Source organism: Marmota monax, unplaced genomic scaffold (assembly GCF_021218885.2).
Source record: "Marmota monax isolate L192 unplaced genomic scaffold, Marmota_monax_Labrador192_F-V1.1 WCK01_AAM20220418_F8-fsc00052, whole genome shotgun sequence".
NCBI classification, from domain to species: domain Eukaryota; kingdom Metazoa; phylum Chordata; class Mammalia; order Rodentia; family Sciuridae; genus Marmota; species Marmota monax.
Genome location: NW_026693473.1, coordinates 3,741,290 through 3,756,291, shown reverse-complemented (window position 1 = coordinate 3,756,291; position 15,002 = coordinate 3,741,290). Strand labels below are relative to the sequence as shown.

The window sequence follows — 15,002 nt, the reverse complement described above, 5'->3', positions numbered from 1 at the left end:
ATGCGTGGGGCTCTGGGTTCAATCCTCAGCACCACATAAAAATAAAATAAAGATGTTGTGTCCACCGAAAACTGAAAAATAAATATATATAAAAAAAAGCTTAAAATTCAGTAATAACAACAACAAAAATAATAAATAAAAAACAAAAAAAATTCAGCAACAACATAACTTAGCATTAAATGAGATAAGTATGACCAACCAGAATGAGCACTGGGCTAGGGTGAGGATCTATGCACTCCACCCCTGACTATAACTCTTCAGCCATGCAACCCTGGGCAAGTCTCTTAATTGTAAAATGAGAACGGTGGACCAAGTGAACGGAACATGAAAGAGTCTTCCTAGCAGTACAGTTTTATGGCCCCACAATTCTTAGAAGCTTCAGCACAAAGAAGCTTGGTTAACTGACAAGTAAAAAGCATCCAGAACATTTAAAGAATCCAAGAATTAGATAAAGGGACTGGACTGGCAGGGAAAGAAGAGGAAGCCGGGCAGGTCTTGAAGAACCCAGAGAATCAGATACAGAAAGTCAGGCAGAGGGTGCTGAGAGCAATAGGAGGACAAGCAGAGTCCTGTGATTGCCTGAGGCCATTCAGAAAATGGTCTGAATGGCCAAGGGACCATGTGTGGCTCCAAAAGGAGCATTTTCAAGAGATGTGAGAAACAAGACCGGAGGGGTGGTCTAGATCCAGAATGTGATCTGGACTTGACCTTGCAGTGGATGATAAAAGTGAATCATGGAAGGTTTCTGTGAAAAGGACAAGAAGATATTTAGAAATAGTACAGGGGACTGTGTCAGCTATCAGGAAACAGGGTGTCAGAAACAGAGGGACACGGCTGCCAGCTCCTGCCATGTTGGATTTGTGACGAAATAAGATGGGCCTGTGGTGAGAGGATGGCTGAGGAAGACTCTTCAAAAAATAATAGGTCTCTCTGAACAAGAGATGTGGAAGGTCAAAGAGAAGATGTCTGAAGTTTCTAGTTGGTGAGGAACAAACTATATATTTTAAGGAAAATAAGGAAGTCAGAAAGGATATTGGTTTGGGAGGAAGCAGACATAGGTGGCTTCAGACATGCTGGGTCTGACTTCCCAGAAGGAAGGTCGGACAGAAGGTCTGAAGCTTAGAAGGGATCCATAGTTGAGATGCTGACTTGGAACTCCCAGAATTTGTCAACCACAGGTGACGAGTATTTCTCTGTTCTTCTCTCTTCTCCAGGATCTTCCAGTTGCTGGTTTCCCACTTTCAGGCCCAGCCCAGCTGGATCTGAACACTGGCTCAGTATTCACATCCCATGGTTCTGCTATGCGACTTTCCCTGAGCTCCTCGGCGGGTTAAAAACCACAAAGTTGGTTTTCAACTTTCTGCATTGACTTTCAGGCATGTGTAATGCATAGTGAGGCAGCGTCCTCTGAGATTTTAGATCTGCTAGATAACCTCTCCCTGAGATTTTGGATCTGTTAGATAACCACTCTCCACCCACGTTTCACTCAGTTCTGAAACCATCTACCCCATTCCAATCCATTTCAAGAGTCCTAGCCTTTTGGCTGTCATCAAAATTCAGTGTGGACCAACCATTCAACTCAGGACTTCTTCATGTCTCACAAGAGCCATTAAAAGATTTGATGAAGACCACCTGACTCCATAGCTGGTAACTCCCCTTAGAGTCTGAGTCAGGTAAAAACAGGTTAGAAAATGGTTGCCACATTTCCAGGACAATAAAAAGTCCACTGATGGAGAGAGGCTGGATGGCTCTTCCTGAGGATACACTTAGGATTTTAGGCAAATTTGAAACAGCACTAACCAATCAGTTAAGACAGAGGGAAGGTAAGATATATGAAACAACAAGAAACAAAAACTTGATTAAACTTTAGATCCAGGACTATAGTATGAGTATAAATACATAAATAAAAAGCCACTTCCTGGTCTAAAATTGAGCTTGAGAATCAGGCACTTAAGGCATCTTCCAAGAAAATGATAAGGATTTAAGAGGTCACAGTAATAAACATCAGAAGCTGATGAGTCGACTCCAGATCAGAAGGATGGAAAGCAGGAATTAATCTGAACACACACAAGATTCCTATCTCATAAGAATCTTAAGCTTCTTATCAAAAGCACACTTGAGCCAGGCTCAGTGGTACATGCCTGTAATCCCAGCCACTCAGGAGACTGAGGCAGAAGGATCTCAAGTTTGAGGCCAGACTCAAACTAAAACAATTTAAAAATGGCTGTGGTTGTGGCTCAGTGGGAAAGCACCCCTGTAATAATAGATGAATGGATTAAGAAAATGTGATATATATACACAATGGAGTTTTACTCAGCCAAAAGGAGAGCTAAAATAAAGAAGAATGAAATCATGGCATTTGAATGGAATTATTTGATGGAAATGAAGAATATCATGCTAAGTGAAATAAACCAGACTCAGAAAAGAAAGGGTCAAGTGTTTTCTCTCATATATGGAAGCTAGAACAAATAGGGAGAAAAAGGGGGTGGGGTCAGATATCATAAAAATATAGGGAAGATCTGTAGAATAGAAGGAGTTGGAAAGGAAGGGAGAGGGGACAGGGATGCGGAGGAAATGTGGACAGAATGAATTGAACAAAACCACATAATATGCTTATATAAATATACCACAGTGAATTCTATCAGTATATATATGTATAAAGTGTCAATCAAAAGTAAATAAATAAACCAGAGAAAGGAAGCTCAGTAGAACAGAGGAAAGAGAATATGGAGAGGCAGGAGGAGAGAGAAAGGAGGGGCACTGGAGACTGAAATGGAGTAAATCAAATCCAATGCATGTATGGTTTTGTCAAAATGAACCCAACAACTATGTGTAACTATAATGCAAAGAATGAAGAGGAGGAGGAAAAGGAGGAGGGAGAAGGAAGGAGGAGGAGGAGGGAGGAGGAGGAGGAAGGAGGAAGAGGAAGGAGGAAGAGGAGGAAGGAGGAGGAGGAAGGAACATCCCCTAAATGCTTTCTTTACTTAATAAAAGCAAAACTTCTTGGTGAATGTCAGAATTATATCAATTGAGACTTTACCTGGTTCTTTGACATCTTCTTTGCTCTTGTATTCCTGAAACCCAAACAATAAAGTATCATTAATGTATTACTAATAATTTCTTTACATTAGGAAAATGTCATGGAGGTGGGGCTGGGGTTGTGGCTCACTGGTAGAGTGCTCGCCTGGGCACGTATGAGGAACATAAAAATAAATAAATAAAATAAAGGTATTGTGTCTGTCTACAACTAAACAATTAGAAAAAGATAAATTTAAAAAAAGAAAGAAAGAAAGAAAGAAAGAAAATGTCATTGCATGCAGTGGTGCCCTTCTGTAATCCCAGACATTCAGAAGGCTAAGCAGGAGGATCACAAGTTGGAGACTAGCCCAGGCCATTTAGCGAGACCCTGTTTGAGGGAACAAAATGAAAAGGCTAGCAATGTAGTTTGGTGCTTGCCTAGCATGTGTGAGGCTCCTTTATTTGATCCTAGCACTGTAAAACAAATAAATAAATAAAAATAAATGTCTGGGCTAGGGTTGTGGCTTAAAGGTAGAGCACATGCCTAGTACGCATGAGGCACTGGGTTCGATCTCCAGCACCACATAAAACTAAATAATCAAAATACAGGCATTGTATCCATCTACAACTAAAAATTTTTAAAAATATCCATGGGAGCATCTTGGAGATGAATGGTAAACAGAAATGATAACAAAAAGCTCTGTTAGTGGAGCTCTTGAATGCATCTGGTGCCACATGTCATAGCAGATCCCCGTACTAGACACAATAATTATTGGGGGGAAAAAAGGTACAAATAGCAGAATACTCAATTCACACAGTATTTGGGATATGGAGTTGGGATATGGGGTAAGACCTAAATCAGGGAAACAGCTTAGCTCATAATTGCTTTTCCCCATTTAGCATTTATTGAATGTTTACTATATAACAAGCACTGTGCCGTGTGCTTCGTAGAACTCATCTCAAGCCTCCCAATAATCTGACAATCTATTTGACAACTGAGGACACAGCATCTGTAGTATGATGTTTGGGAGACACTCAGATCCAAACTGTAGCACTAAATATTAAACAGTATGTTTAAAGATGAAATTCTAATCCACATCTGCTTGCTCAACTTTTATTCTTTTTACTACACATATTCATAGAACTCATCTTTATAGAACTCATCTCAACCCTCAAAATGTTGTTAAAAAAAATTAGCAAGTTTCCAGTCAAAAAGAAGCCAAGACAAAACAATCTAAAATTTTATATCTGAAACTGATATTAGGATAACCACTGAATCTTAATTTTCCAAAAGTGTCTAAAATCAACAGAGTGCTTCATCCTTCATTGTTTTATACCATGTTATCACCACCCTCACCTTCTCTGCATTTATGAGCTGTTCTCACTCCAGTTTGGTTGACACTTCTCATTCCACTGTATTTTCTTCATTGAGATTCCCGTCCCACATACTTGGGAGGACCACCCACCCCAGATCCCTTTGAACAACTTCTCAGGTTTACTTACCTTTGTTGAAATTTTCCCCTCAGAGACTGGGGCTTCCTCTGAGGCTGTGGGTAACCGGACGGTTAACTTGAATGTTCCTTTTCCTGGCAATACTAACTCATGATCCTTTTTCTCCAGAACAGCTTGCCGAACTAAAGCATCCAAAAAAAAAAAAAAAGACAAGCAATCTTTATTTACATAATTATACCATCATCTCTATGAGTTCCATCATCAGTCAATAGCTTTGCCAGTTTCTCAAGAGAGACTATGTGTAGTAAAAAAGAATAAAAGTTGAGCAAGCAGATGTGGATTCGAATTTCATCTTTAAACACACTGTTTAATATTTAGTGCTATGGTTTGGATCTGAGGGTCTCCCAAGAGCCCATGTATTAAAGGCTTAGTTGCCAGCCCATGATGTTAACAGGAAGTGGTAGAACTAACATCACACTAAATGGAGAAAAACTGAAAGCATTTCCTCTAAATCCAGGAACAAGACAAATGCCCACTCGCACCACTCCTTTTCAACATAGGCCCTGGAATTCTAGTCGGAACAATCAGGCAAGAGAAGGAAATTAAAGGGCTACACATAGGAAAACAGCTCAAATTATCTCTGTTTGCTGACATGATCCTGTGTTTAGAAGACCCAAAAAACTCCATCAGAAGACTTCTAGAACTGATTAACAAATTTACTGAAGTACCAAGATACAAAATTAACATACATAAATCAATTGCTTTTCTATACTACAATAATGAATCTACTGAAAAAGAAATAAAGCAATCCCCTTCACAATAACCTTAAAAATATATAAAATATTTAGGAATTAATCTAATGAAGGAAATGAAAGACCTCTACAATGAAAACTATAGAACACTGAAGAAAGAATCTGAAGAAAACCTCAGAAGATGGAAAGCTCTTCCATGTTCTTGGATGGGCAGAATTAATATTGTTAAAATGGCCATACTACCAAAAATGTTATACAGATTCAATGCACTGCCCATCAAAATGCCAATGACATTCTTCACAGAACTAGGAAAAGGAGTTCTAAAATTCATTTGGAAAAACAAGAGACCCAGAAGAGCCAAGGTAATCCTGAACAAAAAGAGTGATTCTGGAGGCATCCTAAACTGGACCTCAAATTACAGTCAGAGCTACAGTAACAAAAACAGCATGGTACTGACACCAAACAGACATGAAAAGCAATAAAATAGAATAGAATACAAAGATATAAATCCACATATATACACTTATCTAGACAAAAGGATCCAAAAACATGTTGGAGAAAAGATGGCCTAATTAATAAATGGTGCTGGGAAACTGGAAATCCATATGTAGAAGAATGAAACTATGGGCTGGGGTTGTGGCTCAGTGGCAGAGTGCTTGCCTAGCAAGTGTGAGACACTAGGTTCGATTCTCAGTATTCCATATAAATAAAGGTTCATCAACAACTAAAATATACGTGTGTGTGTGTGTGTGTGTATACACTAGATTCCTATCTCACACACAAGTCAACTCAAATAGAATCAAAGGCCTAAGAATAAGACCAGAAACTATGCAACTCTAGAAAAAAAATGTAGGCCAACATGTCAGCACAGGAACTAACTTCCTTAATAAGACTCCTAAAGTGTAAGAAATAAAACCAAGAATCATTAAGTGGGATGCCATCAAATTAATAAGTGTCTACACAGCAAAGGAAACAATTAAGACATGAAGAGAGAGCCTAGAGAATGGGAGAAGATCTTTGCCACATGCTCCTCAGATAGGGTATTAATATCTGGAATATAAAAAGAACTCAAAACACCACCAAATTAAAAAAAAAAAACCAAACAACCCAATTATTAATTGGGCAAAAGAGCTAAACAGATACTTCTCAAAAGACGAAACACAAATGGTCAACAAATACATGAAAAAAATGTTTAACATTTCTAGCAATTAGGGAAATGCAAATCAAAACTACATTGAGGGCCGGGCGTGGTGGTTCACACCTGTAATCTCAGCAGCTCGGGAGGCTGAGGCAGGAAGATCAAAGCCCGCCTTAGCAGTTTATCGAGAACTTGTCTTTAAACAAAACACAAAAAAGGGCTGGGAATGTGGCTCAGTAGTTAAGAACCCCAGCTTCAATCCCCAGTACAAAAAAAAAAAAAAAAAAAAAAAACCTAGTAGGAAGAGGGAGCGTGGGAGGAATAGACTAACTCTAGATAGAGCAGAGGGGTTGGAGGGAAAGGGAGGGGGCAGGAGATTAGCAATGATGGTGGAATGTGATGATCATTATTATCCAAAGTACATGAATAAAGACACAAATTGGTATGAATAAACTTTATAAACAACCAGAGATATGAAAAATTGTGCTCTATATGTATAATAAGAATTGTAATGCATTCCACTGTCATATATAAATCTAAAAAAAAAACTACATTGAGGGGCTAGGATTGTAGCTCAGGAGTGGTAGAGCACTTGCCTAGCACATGGAAGGCACTGGGCTTCATCCCCAGCACCACATAAAAATAAATAAATAAACGTATTGTGTCCATCTACAACTAAAAATATTTAAAACTAAAAACTACACTGAGATTTCATCTCATTTCAGTCAGCGTGGCATTTATTAAAAATACAAATAATAATACGTGTTGGTGAGGATGTGGGAGAAAAAGTACATTCATACATTGTTGGTGGAACTGCAAGTTAGTGTAACCACTCTGGAAAGCAGTATGGAGATTTCTCAAAAAACTAGGAATGGAACCACCATTTGACCCTGTTTTTCCCACTTCTGGGTATGTTGATCCCAAACATCTAAAATCAGCATACTACAGGCAAAAAGCCACATCAATATTTATAGCAGCATAATTCACAATAATCAACCTAGATGCCCTTCAACTAGGCACATGGATAAGTAAAGAAAATGTGATATATATACAAAATGGAGTATTACTCAAGTCATAAAGAAGAATGAAATTATGGCATTTTCTGGTAAATGGATGGAAATGGAGACTATAAGGCTAAGTGAAATAAGCCAGACCCAAAAAGTCAAAGGTCAAATGTTTTCTCTGATATTCAGAAGCTAATACAAAATAAAGGGGGAGAGAGGGGGGAAGGGGGGGAAAGAGAGAGAAGAGGGGGGAGAAAGAAACGGATGGAAAGGAAAAAGAGGGGCAGAAATTCCATCAAAATAGATCAGTGGAATACAGGAAAAGGATTGAGGGGTAAGGAGAAAGAACAGAGTAAGGGGAAACAGTGGAATGAATCTGACCTAACTTTCCTATGTACATATAGAAAAAAACATACTGAATCCATCACTATATATATCCACTAGCCACTAATTTAAAAAAAAACAAAAAACTATAAGTTAAAACTAAATAAATAAATAAATATTTAAAAAGAAGTAAGGACTGTTGCAAGGAAGTTTGGTCACTGAGGTCATTCCCTTGAAGGGGATATTGGGACACACATACCCCAACCCCTTTCTCTCTCTCTTTTTTTCACTTTCAGCCATGAGGTAAGGGCTTCCTCTGCCAAGCACTCTGACCATGATGTATGGCCTTACCATGGCCCAAAAGCAACAGGCCAACTAACCATGAACTAAGACCTGCAAAATTATGAGTCAGAACAAACCTTCCTTTTTTTAAATTGATTACCTCAGGTATTTTGTCACAGTAATGAAAAGCTGACTACACATTTAGCATGTTTTTTAAAAGACTTACTTACAAAGCCTTTCTTCTTACTTACAAATGAGGTTAATAAAGAGTATTTTGTACCAGTGTTGTGTGGATTAAATGGAAGAAAAATTATAAAGAACTTAATATGAGTACCTTACACCCAGTAGGCACTCAAAAAGGTAGCAATAATCATTCTACACAGGAATGTACTAATTAAAGGATTCCACATGGAGAACCAGGGCAGACTGAGTGCTGGAACATGGCATGATGAAAGTTCCATTTTTAGAAGGTGACTCAGGTGGCATGAGGAGAATGACCAGGAGCCCAGTTAGAAAACCATTTCGACCAATTCCTTAGCGGGTAATGATAAGGGTCTTACATCTGATAGTAAAGGGAGTAGACAAAAAGGGATAGGAGAGCCAGGCACAGTCACACACACCTCTAATCCCAGCTATTTGGAAGGCTGAGGCACAAGTTCAAGGCCAGCCTGGGCAAATTAGTGAGACTCTGTCTCAAAAGAAAATTAAAAGGGGCCTGGGGTTGTGGCTCAGTGGTAGAGTACTTGCCCCACAGTGTGAGGTACTGCGTTGGATCCTCAGCACCTTATAAAAAAATACATAAATAAAAGGAAATAAAAAGGGCTGGGAGTATAATTCAGTGGTACAGTGCTTGTCTAGAATGTATGAGACCCTGGGTCTCACCCCCAATAAATACCACAAAGAAGGAGGAGGAGGAGGAGGAGAAATGGGAGAGATTTTTCAAAAACAAACAAAAAGAAGTAGCACCTCAGACAGCTGGCTACAGCAAACAAACTGAACAGTGGACACAAAGTCCAAAGGCCTGGGTTAGACTCCCAGCCCTGCTATGAACTAGCTGAGTGACTGGAAGGAAATACCTTCTGTGTAGCCTTACCCACTTAGAGTGTTGCCTCCAAACGTTTTCTGAAACTCTCTTAAGAGCCATGCTTGGGCTGGGGCTGGGGCTGAGTAGCAGAGCACTCCTCTAACATGTATGAGGCACTGGGTTCCATCCTCCACACCACATAAAGATAAATAAATAAAGGCACTGTGTCTATCTACAACTAAAAAATATTGAGAGAGAGAGAGAGAGAGAGAGAGAGAGAGAGAGAAAGGAGATGCTTATGTGAGTTGCACTTATCAGGAGCATCCAGAGAGAGATGACAGGAAACTTAGGAAAATCAGTGTCTCCTACCAAGGAGAACAGGGAAGGAGTGAGTTTCAAGAAGGAGGCATGGTCAACATGGGCAGAGGGTGCAAAGAGGTCAGGAAGAAAAGGACCTTACAGTTCAGGGCTGCAGCTGGGTGGCCATGCCCTGCTCTGATGTGGTTGGCCTGATGGGGTCAGAATATTTCATAAAAAGGAGCTCGATGGCTTTCCCACTCCAAACAGCCATGAAGGGGGTGGGCCAAGTAGGGCCTCACCTGGATGTCCACTCAGAAACAGGCCTCCAAAAACCTGGGAAGAAACACCAGACTCCAACTCCACTCTTCACATGGACCCCTAAAGGGCTGGACTAAGCTGGAGTGAGGACTGAGGACTGGATGTGACCCCTGAAGTCCAAGACCAGGCTATTATCTAGCATCATGCACTCTGTGTGGCATTACTATTACGATTTCCTAGATGTTAAGGAAATCCTGTTCAGGCACCTCCTGTGCCAGCCTCTTCTCAGGTTGTGTGCAATATGTATAAAGGATTTCAGGAAAGCAATAGTGGTCACATCAGTATGTGATCCCCAACAAGGACAGGGGGAACTGGGGGAAAAAAGAACAGACACTCTCATGTCCAGACTCCATTACCCATGTGGACAGTCTTCCTCCTGCCCCAACCTCAAGTCACTTATGTTTAATTTTATTTAAGAAGATGAGCTTTCTTATCCCAAGGTATCTGAATAATCAGGAGTCAAATTATGACCACAAAGTATGATAAAATGTCCACATTTTATCATTAACTGGGTGTGATGGCATACACCTGTAATACCAGCTGAGGCAGGAGGATAGCAAGTTTGAGGTCAGCCTGGGCAACTTAGCAAGACCCTGTCTCAAAATAAAATTAAAAGGGCTTGGGCTGGGGTTGTGGCTCAGTGGTAGAGCTCTTGCCTAGCATGTGTGAGGCACTGGGTTCGATTCTCAGCACCATATATAAACAAATCAATTAAAAAAAATGTTCCTCAATAACTAGTAAAAAATTTTTTTAAAAAGGCTTTGGTGTGGTTCAGTGGTAGAGCATCCCTGGATTTAATCCCCCCCACCCCCACCGCACCCCACCCCCCACACACAAAAGTACACACCTGAAACCATGTTTAGAATGTTTTAAGTCAGGGACTGGGGGTATAACTCAATGATAGAATATTCATCTAACACGCACAGTTCCCTGGGTTTGATCTCTTGCACAGAAAAAAAAAAGATTATAAATCAATTTATACTAACTTTTCAGAAATTCGGTTAACTATATAAAAGCAAGATACAGTTTCCTATTCATTCTTATTTGCTATACATTCATTTCTACAGGAAACTACTGGTAGGCTCACTCATACTATTTGTTTTTACAGAATTATATGAATAAAGTCATCTCACACTGTCGACTATGCTTGCTGAGGTCTTTTCCTGTGTGGAGGGTAGAGGGTGGAGTGTGGAGAGGGGAAGGTGAGGGTAACCTCTGCCAGGGCATAGGCCATTCATTCTCAGCACATTCTTGATGACCTGATACCGGGAAAGTGGAGCTTCAAGATGGAAACTGAAAGTGAAGAGGGATTTTCCACCCCCAGGAATGTAGACTATAAACAGTTTTTGAGTCACCTGACTGGTGTAAGACCCCAGGAGCCACTAAAGAAGCCTTGGTAGAGACAGAGGGGCAGTGTGAACTGGATTCTGTGGAGGATGGAAACCTAGCAGGGAGGTTGAGATCCTTTGAGGGCTAAAATTAAATTATTTTATCAACATAAAATGACATTTTGTGCTGGTTGTATTTTTATGCTGCTGATATTTTATAAAATTATTCCCATTTTTTGTTCACTTGGGCTTATCAACAAACAATAGAGATTCTCAAACTTTAGCAACTCAGAGTCACCTGGGGGCAGGATAATCACGCTGGTTGCCACCCACCCCACACTCCCTGTACCCAAACCTCTAGAGCAGAAGTGGGAATGTGCCAGGTCAACCTGCTCTCCAGGGGACTTGGATGCAGGTGTTCTGGGCCCCCCAATCTGAGAGCTACTCCTGAGGATAGAGGATGCTAAAGAAGAAAGAACCCTGAAGTGGTGATGTTGACAGTAGGAATCAAAAGTAGGGAAACATTCTAGGGAAAGGGAAAGGGCTCCATTGTTGCCCTTCTGAACACTCCCTGGTGAAGTTAACCCTCGCAGACACTGCACTTTGTTTTCCATGAAGCTCTGAGCCAAGCAGATCTCCTGTCCTCTTCCACCCTCACTTCCTTCCCCTTCTTTTCCATTTCTTTCCTTTTTGAACCCCTGCTGGGACATCCCATCAGTCCAATTGCATGGCCTCCTAAGCCTTCCTGCCTCTGCTGTGGCCCAAATGCTTCTCCAAATTCAGCACAAGAAAGAAGGATCAAGGATGGTCTACATCCTGAGTGGTCACTGTCAGTCTCTAAGATCCCAGTGGAAACGGTGCACTTGAGCTTCCCATGACAGCCACCTTGAGCAAACCCAGATCCGGGGCTCTTGGCCTCCCTTCCCATATAGGAACAAGGGTGGGGAGTTGGGGAGAACTCAGCCAATAGGCCTGAAGAAGGAACTTTCTCCCAAAGCTCCAAAATCCAAACCACAATCACCTCAGAACGTCATCCACCCTCCCAATCTCAGGACAATCCCAAAACCGAAGGAAGAAGCATCAGTAGGCCCTCCACAGAGGTACGTGGTGTGTTCATCAACAGCACTGTTGCCTTCCCCTCCAACATGCCAACCTAAGGGAAGGTCCCCTACGTATTTACACCCAGACCTTGTGACTTTAGGCAGCAACACTGCCGCTCTCCCAAGTGACCCCCCAAACAGCTGGGAATCTCCATGACCCATGAAGAATCCCTGTGACTCTTCGCGTTTCTTAATCCTTTTTCCTTTTCCACCTAAATAACAACAGGGAAGGATAGAAAGGGTTGGAAAAGGAGATAGAGACTCATTTGCACAGTTCTATGGTCACCTCCAGACCTCTCCAGCAAGCGCCTGGAAGCGCAGCGCGCAGAGGAACCGCAGCGCCCCGGGGGCACTACGAGGCCATTCCGCGGTCCCGGCCACCACCCATACCGCTGCTGCAAGAGCCTGGCGGATACTCGCCCGCCTGCCTCTGCCACTAGTTTCCCCTGCAGAGCAAGCGGGGTGGGGGGTGGGGGGCTCCCTCCGCACGCAGCCTCTTTGCGCCCCTCACCGTCCTCCGGGAAGAAGAGCACCAGGAAGCGGGGCGGGCTCCCGGGCTCCTGGCGGACCTCGCACTCCCCGCCGCCCGACCTCTTCCGACTCTGGAAGTACATCTGCAACTTGGTGCTCAGGTTCTTCGGGGGATCGGGGCCCCAGGACCCCTCCACCAGCAGCGGGAAGGAGCGGGACGCAGCCATCCCGGCTCCGCTCGTTCTTGAGACTGCCGGGCCGCCCCGACTCTGGGAAGTTAACTAAGCTTCTTTCGCTTTCGTTTCCTGGAAAACCCCTCCCGGCTCTAAGTTTCAGTCTTCAAAAGAGCTGCCCTTGGATTGCAGTCGTTACCCCCCCACCACCACAGCCCCCGCCCCCCGCATTCTTCTCTGGCCCACAGCAAAGACAATTAACCCTTTGAGGCTGCAGTTTCCCCTGCAGGCGTCCGGCCTCGATCCACCTGTGCATAGCGGTCCTCGGCGCTCTGGCACCGCCTGCCACTCTCGCAAACCGGAGCTCCTATCAGTAGCCCTGGGTCACTGGACCTTCAACTAACACAATGAGAGTTTCATTTTTGCCACAGGCCGACATTTTACAGAAGAATAAAATGGCTCACAAATTGTGATCCTCTCGGGACATTTGCTGTCCATTTTGGGACTACTTTCAAGGATCAATGTACTTATCAGAACTTGACCTTACTTTCCTTCTTTTGAGTTGCTTCCTGCTCTGTTAATATTATGCATCTAGAAACATGGGAGAAATGATAGACCCCCCCCCCCATTTTTGTGGAACATTTACTAGATGATTTGGGATAGGGACGGATTCAACACCCCTGCCCTAACTAAACTCAGGCAACTTTTGGGGGCACTGGAGTTATGACACAATGGAATGAGCTCTCTGGAAAGGAACACACAGGTGCTCCTGAAACAAATGAGAAGGGGCTCCTAGTCCAAGTGGGGGGAATCAGAGAGGGTTTATTGGGAGGTGACAAGTCACCTGAGGCCTATGTATGATCAAGGAATAATCTTAGAGCGTTAAGAAGGGGGCAGGGTATCTATTATGTGGTTTACACATGCAGAATCACTCTGAGGTGTGGTGGCTAGAGAAGAGGCAGGGAGACCAGTGAAAGGGCTTCTGAACTGCTGGGTGGGGGCAGTGGGGTGCTGGCAGGGGAGGACAGAGAACAGGTAAGGTTCTAAAAAGATACTTCAGGCAGGAATAGCTAAAGGATGTAATGCAGAGAGAAGGCAAATCTCAAAGATGACTTCAGGGGCATCCATAGATGACCCCAGCAAGTGACTGAACAATAGTTAAATCTGCTACATGGACAGACTATGGGATGGCTAGAGAGGTGGGAGAGGGGCTAGGAATGTGTATATCCTTCACTCATGACAAAAAGAGTGACCTTGGGGTTGGGGTTGTGGCTCAATGGTAGAGCACTCGTCTGGCAGTGTGAGGCCCTGGATTTGATCCTCAGCACCACATAAAAATAAAGTAAAGGTATTGTGTCCAACTACAACTGAAAAAGAAAATAAATAAATATTAAAAAATGATCTTCAGGGGGAGGCACCATCATTCCAGTGCTGATGATTCATCAAATCCCAGCAGTGTCTGTTGACCTGTTGGGGACCTAGCAACCATGTCTCCTGGGGAGAAGAGACAGAGGAAAGTGGCGGCAACCTGAGGACTGACTGGAAGGGAAGGAAGAGGGAGCAGCGATTTCCAGAAGTGCACCTGTGAAGGAGAAGGAGTTAGGCAGCAACCAGCCACCTGGAATCGGGCTGACAGAAGCAAGTGTCCCCTGGGGGAAGGGGGCATTCTAACACCTAGAGTGTCACATCACTGTTCCTGGGGGATCAGGGAATTGTTATTTTGTTCCCTGGTTTTAAATATGTTTAAAATAGAAAAGGTTTAGGCATGAGTAAATAAATGTGGTGAGAAGAAGGAAAGGCTGAGGTTACTGGTAGTGGGAGAAAGTGAGAGGGCTTTCTGATAGCATCAGAATTAGCAGCAGGAGTCTTTCCCCAGGGCACCAGCAACAAGGTGGAACCAGATGCAACAGCAGGTCATTCGGGTGGAGCTGATGGTAAGTTCTGGAGTTTTCACCTAACAAGTTCTGTTTCTCAGTGAAGCAGGGGGTGAGGTCTCTGAGAGCCTGCCAAAATCAAAGCTGCTCTCCCTCACAGGCCTGGACCTTGCATATTGTCTTCTAATCACAATGAGGGCCGAATTTCAGAACAAAGAGAACCAGAGACGTGCCAAAGAATTTACTGGATTTTTTATTCCTGATCTATAATAATGCTTTGCAGTTTCCTGATAGTTTTCTACTGCTTTCTGCTTTCTACCTGCAGATGGCGCTCTCTTCATCAGATCCAAACCACTCTGGACCTGGCAGGTGCAAGTGAGGAGGACCCAGCAGAATGGGTCATAACCCACAGCCATACAATGGTGACTCTCTCCTAGGGTATCT

At 42.9% G+C, this 15,002-nt stretch overlaps 1 protein-coding gene across 1 annotated transcript in view; it reads right to left on the bottom strand.

Annotated features, from left to right (window-relative positions):
- Positions 1–12,824, bottom strand: part of Parp14 (poly(ADP-ribose) polymerase family member 14) — a 49,882-nt gene extending 37,058 nt beyond the window's left edge. The window contains exons 1-3 of the mRNA XM_046457924.2: positions 12,552–12,824; positions 4,522–4,652; positions 3,041–3,074 (exon numbers count right to left, since the gene is read on the bottom strand). Of these exons, the coding sequence (XP_046313880.1) occupies positions 3,041–3,074; positions 4,522–4,652; positions 12,552–12,738 (352 nt within the window). The 5' untranslated portion in view covers positions 12,739–12,824. The remainder of the gene's footprint in view (positions 1–3,040; positions 3,075–4,521; positions 4,653–12,551) is intronic.
- Between the last annotated feature and the right edge of the window lie 2,178 nt (positions 12,825–15,002).